This window comes from Macaca fascicularis, chromosome 14 (genome assembly GCF_037993035.2).
Source record: "Macaca fascicularis isolate 582-1 chromosome 14, T2T-MFA8v1.1".
NCBI lineage: Eukaryota > Metazoa > Chordata > Mammalia > Primates > Cercopithecidae > Macaca > Macaca fascicularis.
Window position 1 is genome coordinate 11,208,358 of NC_088388.1, and position 9,585 is coordinate 11,217,942.

The window sequence follows — 9,585 nt, forward strand, 5'->3', positions numbered from 1 at the left end:
TTCACGCCATTCTCCTGCCTCAGCCTCCCGAGTAGCTGGGACTACAGGCGTTCGCCACCACGCCCGGCTAATTTTTTGTATTTTTAGTAGACATAGGGTTTCACCATGTTAGCCAGGGTGCTCTCGATCTCCTGACCTCGTGATCCGCCCACCTCAGCCTACCAAAGTACTGGGATTACAGGCATGAGCCACCGCGCCCGGCTATCCGCCCCTTAAAGAGTAAACGAGGCCGGGCGCAGTGGTTTAGTAATTCCAGCTGTAATCCCAGCTACTTGGGAGGCTGAGGCAGGAGAATCGCTTGAACCAGGGAGGCGGAGGTTTAGGTGAGAGGAGATCGCGCCATTGCATTCCAGCCTGGGCGACAGAGCAAAGCTGTCTCTGTCTGAAAAAAAAAACCAAAAAAACCTTCGGCTTCCTTTTCCCATCTTTCTTTCTTTTGTGACTTATATTCCAGAATGAAGCCCACACATCGTTAATGATCTGAATCGTTTCTAAAGTGTTTCTTAAATCGTTTGTTGTTTCTTGTCTAACAGTCCAGAACACGTATTACATAATGGAGCCCGGAGAGAGACTAGGGCCAGCTTGACCCGGCCACGCAGTCCAGGAAAGGTGCGTTTCACTCCAAGTGCAAAATGATCAATGTACTCTTCCGATCTCCCTATACAAGCACCTCCTGGTTTCATTTTCGTAAAGCAAAACAAGCAAGGAAGCTTTACTCTTTCGGCTCTTTGAACTACCAGAAACTGGGCCGGGCGCGCCTGTAATCCCAGCACTTTGGGAGGCCGAGGCGGGCGGATCACGAGGTCAGGAGATCGAGACCATCCTGCCTAATACAGTGAAACCCCGTCTCTACTAAAAATACAAAAAATTAGCCAGGCGTGGTGGCGGGCGCCTGTACTCCAAGCTACTCGGGAGGCTGAGGCAGGAGAATGGCGTGAACCCGGGAGGCGGAGCTTGCAGTGAGCCGAGATCGCGTCGCTGCACTCCAGCCTGGGCAACAGAGCGAGACTCCGTCTCAAAAAACAAACAAACAAACAAACAACGAAAAAACTCCTAGCAACTGCACTGCCCTGCCTTGGACTCGACGCCCGCCAGTGACGCGCACTCTGCGCCGGAAGTGCGAACCATCTACCTCCAGGCTTTGTCATGGCTGCTGCTGCCGCGCGCTGGAACCATGTGTGGGTCGGCACCGAGACTGGGATCTTGAAAGGTGGGTGGCAGGCTCGGGCGTCGGGAAGTGCAGGGGTGCACTCGCGCCCCTGGTGTGACTGATGCCCTCCTCTCTCAGGGGTAAACCTTCAGCGAAAACAGGCGGCGAACTTCACTGCCGGAGGACAGCCGCGGCGCGAGGAGGCAGTGAGCGCCCTGTGTTGGGGCACGGGCGGCGAGACCCAGGTGAGTGGCCGCTGGCCGTGCCGGAGCTGGGGGCCTGGGGCACAGCAGCCTTGCTCTCCTTGCCATCTTGCCCTTCTTTGCCGCAGATCCTGGTGGGCTGCGCGGACAGGACGGTGAAGCACTTCAGCACCGAGGATGGCATATTCCAGGGTCAGAGACACTGCCCGGGCGGGGAGGGCATATTCCGTGGCCTCGCCCAGACCGACGGGTAAGACCAATCCCCTCGCTAAACTCAGGGCCTAAGAGAGAGCTTTGATGCTCCCTGCGGATACTGGAATGATGGCGACAGACAAGCTGAGTGACACGGTTTTCAATAGGTGACAGAGACCTGAGTTTCTGCCTTACGTAGTTAATACCTGTAACACATTTATTGAACACCTACTGAATTCCAGGCACTGGGCGAAGTACAGGGGCTGCCGGTAAAATTTCTGCTTTCAAAAAGTTCGCATCCTGTAAGGTTTTTCACCTTACTCCATTATAACCCTCTGAGTTTTGTGTGTGTGTGTGTAGACGGAGTTTTCGCTCTTCTTGCCCAGGCTGGAGTGCACTGGCGCGATCTCGGCTCACTGCAACCTCTGCCTAGGAGAACTGCCTCAGCCTCCCGAGTAGCTGGGATTACAGGCGCCCGCCACCGCGCACAGCTAGTTTTTGTATTTTTAGTAGAGACGGTTTCACTGTATTGGCTAGGCTGGTCTCGAACTCCTGACCTCAGGTGATCTACCTGCCGCGGATCCCCAAAGTGCTGGGATGACAGGCGTGAGCCACTGTGCCCACCTGTCATTTAACAGTTTTAAGCAAGTCTGGGTGTGGTGGCTTATACCTGTCATCACAGCACTTTGGAAGGCCGAGATGGGCGGATCACTTGAAGTCAGGAGTTCAAGACCAACCTGGCCAACATGGTGAAACCCCTTCTCTACTGAAAAAATACAAAAATTAGCCAGGTGTGGTGGCGCATGCCTGTAATCCCAGCTACTTGGGAGGTTGAGGCTGGAGAATCGCTTGAATCCGTCCCTCAGAGGTTGCAGTGAGCAGAGATCGCACCAATGCACTCCAGGCTGGGGAAGAGAGCAATACTTCATCTCAAAAAAAAAAAAAAGGAGCCAAGCGCGGTGGCTTACGCCTGTAATCCCAGCACTTTGGGAGGCTTAGGCAGGCGGATCACGAAGTCATGAGATCGAGACCACGGTGAAACCCCGTCTCTACTAAAAATACAAAAAATTAGCCAGGTGGGGTGGTGGGCACCTGTAGTCCCAGCTCCTCAGGAGGCTGAGGCAGGAGAATGGTGTGAACCCGGGAGGCGGAGCTTGCAGTGACCCAGAGATCGCACCACTGCACTCCAGCCTGGGAGACAGAGCGAGACTCCATCTCAAAAAAAAAAAAAAAAAAAAGGTTTTAAGCATTCATTCATTACTTCATTTATATATTTTGAGACAGAGCCTCAGTGTCACCTAGGCTTGAGTGCGGTGGTGCATTCATGGCTCATTACAGCCTCAGCCTTCCGAGGTGGAACAATCCTCCCGCCTCAGCCTCCTGAGTACCTGGGACCACAGGCAGGTGCCACCCCGCCCAGCTAAATTTTTAAGTTTTTTGTAGAGATAGGGTCTCACTGTGTGCCCGGGCCAGTCTCAAACTCCTGGGCTCAACTTGAGCTCAACCAACAAGGTGAATGTACCTCTGAAAGCAAAGATTAGGAAGGTGCTAAGTGGTTGGATTACTGGCCCTGCTTTCTTCCAAAGACGATGAAAGAGGGCTGTGAAGCAGGCTGCATAGGTTTGGTAGTGGTAATTCTGACAGGTGAGGTCTGGAAAGCCTCTGGTGGGGACTGGATGTTTGAACTGGGTCTTGAGGGATGGGTAGAATTTTGACTGGTGGAGAAGGGGATAAGGGTATTCTAGAAAGAGGGTACTGCCTGGGAGAGGCCAAGGACTGGGGGCATGCTATAGGGTACATAAATAGGATAAATAGCATTTGATTTGGAAGTTGACAACAAGGAAGCTTTTTTTTTTTTTTTTTTTAAATGCAGAGTCTCACCCTGTTACCCAGGCTGGAGTGCAGTGGCAGGGTCTCGGCTTACTGCAACCTCCAACTCCCAGGCTCAAGCGATTCTCCTGCCTCAGCCTCCCAAGTAGCTGGGATTACAGGCATCCGCCACCACGCCCGGCTAAGTTTTTTTTTTTTTTTTTTTTTTTTTAGAGACAGGGTTTCACCATGTTGGCCAGGCTGGTCTGCATCTCCTGACCTCAAGCGATCCGCTCACCTTAGCTTCCCAAAATGCTGGGATTACAGGTGTAAGCCACTGCACCCAACCAAGAAAGCATTTTAATACAAGATGGACACTATATTAGGTTGGGATTAAATGTAAAGGGCTTTAAGTGCTAGGTTGAGAGATGTGCACGTTTATTGGTGTTGGCGAGTTATTCATTTTTTGTTTTTGTTTTTCTGAGAGACGGAATCTTGCTCTGTGTCTGAGGCTGAAGTGCAGTGGCATAATCCCGGCTCACTGCAACCTCCACCTGCCTTGTTCAAGCGACTCTCCTGCCTCAGCTTCCCAAGTAGCTAGGACTACAGGCATGTGCCACCACACCCAGCTAATTTTTGTATTTTTTAGTAGAGACAGAGTTTCACTATATGTTGGCCAGGCTGGTCTGGAACTCCTGACCTCAGGTGATCTGCCTGCCTCAGCCTCCCAAAGTGCTGGGATTACAGGCGCAAGCCACTGTGCCTGGCCGAGTTACCAGTTTTTGAATAGGAAGTACCATAGTCGCTTTCTTTGCTGCGTCTACTGCAAGAATGAAGACGATTCTCAGCAATCAGACTGTCAACATTCCAGAAAATGTTGACATTACTCTGAAGGGACGCACAGTTATCGTGAAGGGCCCCAGAGGAACCCTGCGGAGGGACTTCAATCACATCAATGTAGAACTCAGTCTTCTTGGAAAGAAAAAAAAGAGGCTTCGGGTTGACAAATGGTGGGGTAACAGAAAGGAACTGGCTACCGTTCGGACTATTTGTAGTCATGTACAGAACATGATCAAGGGTGTTACACTGGGTTTCCGTTACAAGATGAGGTCTGTATATGCTCACTTCCCCATCAACGTCATTATCCAGGAGAATGCGTCTCTTGTTGAAATCCGAAATTTCTTGGGTGAAAAATACATCCGCAGGGTTCGGATGAGACCAGGGGTTGCTTGTTCAGTATCTCAAGCCCAGAAAGATGAATTAATCCTTGAAGGAAATGACATTGAACTTGTTTCAAATTCAGCGGCTTTGATTCAGCAAGCCACAACAGTTAAAAACAAGGATATCAGGAAATTTTTGGATGGTATCTATGTCTCTGAAAAAGGAACTGTTCAGCAGGCTGATAAATAAGATCTAAGAGTTATTCAGCTACAGAAAGAAGATGCCAGATGACTCCTAAGACCTACTTGTGATATTTTAATGATGCAATAAAAGACCTGTTGATTTGGGGGGAAAAAAAAAAAAAGAAGTACCATAGTCAGCACTGGGAACCTGTAGGAGTATGGAGGATAGATTGGAGACAGCAACTGGGAGACTTTTGTCACAGCTCAGGCAAGTCGAAACAGAGCCTGAACCCAGCTGGGGAGGGTTGGCAGGCATGAGAAAGAACATAGGCGCAGGCTGTGCAGATCCTGGGGAGAGACTTGCTTGGACTTCTTGAGATACTTTAAGCAAGAGACTGACATTTAGTGCCTGAAACCCAGAGCAAGGAACATAAGAAGCTGGTGTTTGACTTTGACCAAACCCTAAATTCAGACCAGTCCCATTTCAATCCTTTTAGAACTGCTGATCCTGAGCCCTAGTAGGCAACTCAAGATTCAGATAGACCAGCACGGCCAGGTAGACCAGTACGGCCAGGCGCTAGACACAGCTGTGAACAGCAAAAGCACTCCGGAATATTACAGAGTGGATTTCCAGCTGTGGTTGTAACATAGCTGAGTGGCAGATTAGCTTCTCAGCACTTCTGTTTCCTCACTTGGTAAACTCTCACCCTGTTGAATAAGTTGAATTAACAGATTAGGAAGCTGGAAGCTGTCAGGCTCTGCCTAGAGCCTAGTGACCTAGAGGCTTTCTTCTAAACTGGACTGTTAGTAGGGAATCGGGTTGATATGAGTTTGGGGCCTAGGAATACTTTTGTACTTTTTTGTTTGTTTGTTTTTAAACATTGTCAAGTCTAGTAGTGAGAAGGAGAGAAAGATTAGAACAAGGAGTTTAAGCACTTAAAACATCCCAACTCTGTCCTTTCTCTGCAGCACCCTCATCACATGTGTGGATTCTGGGATTCTCAGAGTCTGGCACGACAATGACAAGAACACATCCTCTGACCCAGTGAGGCTTCCCTGCCCTGATGGTTGGGGGAGGAGGGCTGGGGTAGGTGCCTAATGATCGTGTTGGGGAAGGGAGGATTAAGAACTCTGGAACGAACTCTTATCTCCCATTCTTTTTAGCTCCTGGAACTGAGAGTGGGCCCTGGGGTGTGTAGGATGCGCCAAGACCCAGCACACCCCCATGTGGTTGCCACAGGTGGGAAAGAGAATGCTTTGAAGATGTGGGACCTGCAGGGCTCTGAGGAACCTGTGTTCAGGGCCAAGAACGTGAGTGACAAGAGTGTGAAGGAGCTGTTCCTGAAGTTGAGGGAGGCTATGGCCACTGACTATGTGTCTGAGACTAGATGGGCTTTAGGGGGCGAAGGAGGGCTGAAAGGAGGAGCACGTCAAGCCCCCCACAGCCCTGTTCCCCATCTGCCCACCCCACCAGGTGCGGAATGACTGGCTGGACCTGCGGGTTCCCATCTGGGACCAGGACATACAGTTTCTCCCAGGATCACAGAAGCTTGTCACCTGCACAGGGTACCACCAGGTAAGGTGTCATCTCACCCCTACCTTCTCCTGGGATAAAGCAGCCTTCTGAAGAAATGGCCCCCACGGTTTGGCACAACTGCCTTTCTCACCATTCTGAGCTCAAAGGAGCAAGCGCGTCCCCATCCGTTCCAACCCTGTCCCTGAGCCCATGACTGTCCTCTGCTGCATTCTAGGGTGGAGTTTCCTGAACTGTGCTGTTTTCCTCCCACCTGGAAGAGAGGAAAGGACAGTGGATCCCCTTCACTGTGGGAATTATAGGGTGCAGGTGTCAGAGGACATTGGGCTAGGGGTTAAGAGAACTGGGTTCTGGTCCTGATGCAGCCTCTCTGATTTGCTTTGGGACTGAGGCCTGAGCCTCCCATCTCTGGCCTCAGCTCCTCAGCTTTACATGAAGGCCCCAAATGAGAAATCTTTATGGCTGTCTCATTTGAGGTCTTGAGACACGGGTAGGGCTGGATCACTGTATTTGTCCTGTTTTCTTTGCTTTCTGCACATTGAAGTCTGATCTTGGTCATACGCCTTTGCTCAAAACACATATGAGGGCATCCTCTTTCCTCCTTCATTCAGGCTAACCTCTGCTTGAAATTTAGCACCCACTGACTACTAGACTGACTTGCTTTTCCATCCCTCCATTTCCCCTAGATGGGAGTATGGGAGGATGGAATGCTCACACACTTCCAACCTAGGGGACCTCTCCCCTCAGCTCTGTCCATTTATGCTGCTAAGCAGCTCTTCTGACACCCTGATGCTCAGAGAAGAGGCATACATCTAAGATGAGAAAGTTTCTGACAGTGGATCATAAATAAGAGAGCAGTGTGCAGGGAGCGGGTGAGGATGCAGAGATGCCAGAGGGTAGGTGCAGGGTGAGGATACTTTCGTGATGCTTCAGCCTTCCTCTAGGTTCGTGTCTATGATCCAGCATCCCCCCAGCGCCGGCCAGTCCTAGAGACCACCTATGGAGAGTACCCACTGACAGCCATGACCCTCACTCCGGGAGGCAAGTGAGTGTTTAGAGGGGAACGGGTGGGAGGGTGGGGCTTGGGAAGGGCTCCAGGAGGTTACTGCTGACTCCGCTTGCCTCTGGTCTCATCCTCAGCTCAGTGATTGTGGGAAACACTCATGGGCAGCTGGCAGAAATTGACCTTCGGCAAGGTGAGTGGACTAGGGTATGTTGGGGGGAAAGGAAGGAGCAGGGAGAAGGGTAAGGATTCCCTCTAAGGCGGTGCAGTGGGGCCAGTGAGGCCTCATTCAGGTGCCAGATTGCCTGGGTTCAAATCCTGGTTTCCTCAAAAGCTGTATGACCTTAAACTATTTCAACTCCCTGTGCCGTAATTTCCTCACCTGCGAAATGGAAATATTAGTAGAAGCTCCAGTCTCAGGGTTTTGTTGCAGATTAAATGTTGAAATGGAAACTGATTGGAACAGGAAACAATGAATGGTTGGTTATTGGCCAGCCAGTTATCACGGATGCTTCCCCCCTTCTCTAGGGCGTCTACTGGGCTGTCTGAAGGGGCTGGCAGGCAGTGTCCGTGGGTTGCAGTGCCACCCTTCAAAGCCTCTACTAGCTTCCTGTGGCTTGGACAGAGTCTTGAGGATACACAGGATCCAGAATCCACGGGGTCTGGAGCATAAGGTAAGTCGTCTCTCCCACCCCAAACTCATGGTCTTATGGAGGCTCCGCCTCCTTTGTCCCCTTTCATGTTTCTGTCTCAGCATGCCTAGCTCCTTAAGGTCCTTCATCTTTTGCAGGTTTATCTCAAGTCTCAATTGAACTGCCTCCTCCTGTCAGGCAGGGACAACTGGGAGGTGAGCAGTTGGGTCTGGGAATGTGGGAGCTAAGGGCATAGATGTGAGGATCTCCCTATGAAGAGGAAAAGGAGGCAGCTGGAATGCAGACCTGGGACTATCTGTTTACCTGCCTGGTCACTTAATTTCTCTGAGAGGCATTAACAGTTAAAATCCTGAGGGTTATTGCCAAGAGCATGGATGGGGTTGCTTTCTGGGAGCAGGGAATAAAGGTGGTGATACCCAGAGGGATTATTTCTCAGCCAGGGTCTCCTTCCCTGTGGGTTTGTCCCTGTGCCCCTGACTACTTTTTCTTTTTTTTTTAACTTCTTTTTGTGGAGATGGGGTCTCCTATGTTGCCCAGTCTGGTCGCTAAGTCCTGGGCTCAAGCAATCCTCCTGCCTTGGTCTCCCAAAGTGCTGAGATTACAGGTGGGAGCTACCATGCCCAGTCCCCCTGACTCCTACACTTTCTTCCCACTCACCAGGATGAGCCCCAAGAGCCTCAAGAACCCAACAAGGTGCCCCTAGAAGACACAGAGACAGACGAACTTTGGGCATCCTTGGAGGCAGCTGCCAAGCGGAAGCTCTCGGATTTGGAGCAGACCCAAGGAGCTCTCCAAACCAGACGGAGAAAGAAGAAGCGGCCTGGGTCCACCAGCCCCTGACGCCCCTGTGCCTGCCCACTTTGTAAATAAACAGCTGAACATCCACCATGACCCTGAGCCTTTTGTGATGGGAGAAAGGAATGAGGGGTAGCTTGGGGTGGGGGCTCCCTGAGCTGGGGCGACGGGATATCTGATGTCACAAAAGCCGGGCCTGGAGGCAGGTAGGCTGGCGTGGGTGGCAGGGAGTCCGGGGCCCCGAGGGGCCATGGGCTGCTGCCAAGACAAGGACTTTGAGATGTCGGATGAGCAGTCCAAGGAGGCAGAGTCTGAGGCCGTCAGGGAAGATGGGACCAGAGGCACACACAGAGGGCCCAGGGAGTGTGAGAAGGGGCTTCCCGAGGGTAGGGGTGAGCTCAGAGGCCTCGTCGCCTCAGGCGCCGAAGGTATCGACTTGAACTCCCCGGACCATCGGAATCATAAGTCGAACGAAAGCCTTCTGATCACCGTGCTGTGGCGGCGACTATCCATGTTCAGTCGTCGGGGCTCCTCGCGGTCAAGCAAGAGACAATCAGACCAGATTAGGTCATCAATGTTCAGTGGTCGGGACTCCTTGCCGTCAAGCAAGAGGCAATCAGATCAGACTCGGAAACAGGAGCGTCCGATCCGAGAAGGCAACCAGGAGGAGCCGGAGAAGGGATGACCCCAGACCTGCTCTTAGTCAGCCCCAACCTCCAGAGAATAAAATTTCTAACGTGTACCTGCACCACCACTCTGGGAAACGGGCGCGGACACCGCCGGGCAGCTGGTTCTTTAAGGCTCCTCCCCGGAGGCGGGCCCAGCCCCCTGGGCTCCCGCTGTAGTACTCAGGGGCGGGGTCACGGCAGCGCCTTAGCCAATGGGAGGGGGGGTCGCTCTTGC

At 51.8% G+C, this 9,585-nt stretch overlaps 2 protein-coding genes and 1 pseudogene across 6 annotated transcripts; all 3 read left to right on the forward strand.

Moving 5' to 3' along the window:
* The first annotated feature begins 1,143 nt into the window (after positions 1 to 1,143).
* WDR74 (WD repeat domain 74) lies at positions 1,144 to 8,772 on the forward strand. Of its 5 annotated transcripts, none has more exons than XM_045371997.2 (11): positions 1,144 to 1,210; positions 1,289 to 1,395; positions 1,482 to 1,603; positions 5,667 to 5,784; positions 5,862 to 6,008; positions 6,172 to 6,273; positions 7,176 to 7,276; positions 7,372 to 7,427; positions 7,763 to 7,908; positions 8,025 to 8,081; positions 8,548 to 8,772. In XM_045371997.2, exons 1-11 carry the CDS (start codon positions 1,147 to 1,149, stop codon positions 8,725 to 8,727), a joined length of 1,200 nt encoding a protein of 399 aa, XP_045227932.2. In that variant the 5' UTR covers positions 1,144 to 1,146; the 3' UTR covers positions 8,728 to 8,772. The 5 variants fall into 5 exon arrangements, with proteins under 5 accessions (XP_045227932.2, XP_005577606.3, XP_045227934.2 ...); XM_005577549.4 differs by having other exon boundaries at positions 5,667 to 5,742; XM_065529469.2 differs by lacking the exons at positions 1,144 to 1,210; positions 1,289 to 1,395; positions 1,482 to 1,603 and adding an exon at positions 4,159 to 4,965.
* LOC135967211 (large ribosomal subunit protein uL6 pseudogene) lies at positions 4,159 to 4,847 on the forward strand (annotated as a pseudogene).
* On the forward strand, positions 8,546 to 9,492 carry TEX54 (testis expressed 54). Its single transcript, XM_074013415.1, has one exon. The coding sequence runs from the start codon at positions 8,861 to 8,863 to the stop codon at positions 9,365 to 9,367; it is 507 nt and encodes a 168-aa protein (XP_073869516.1). The 5' UTR covers positions 8,546 to 8,860; the 3' UTR covers positions 9,368 to 9,492.
* Positions 9,493 to 9,585: the final 93 nt, after the last annotated feature.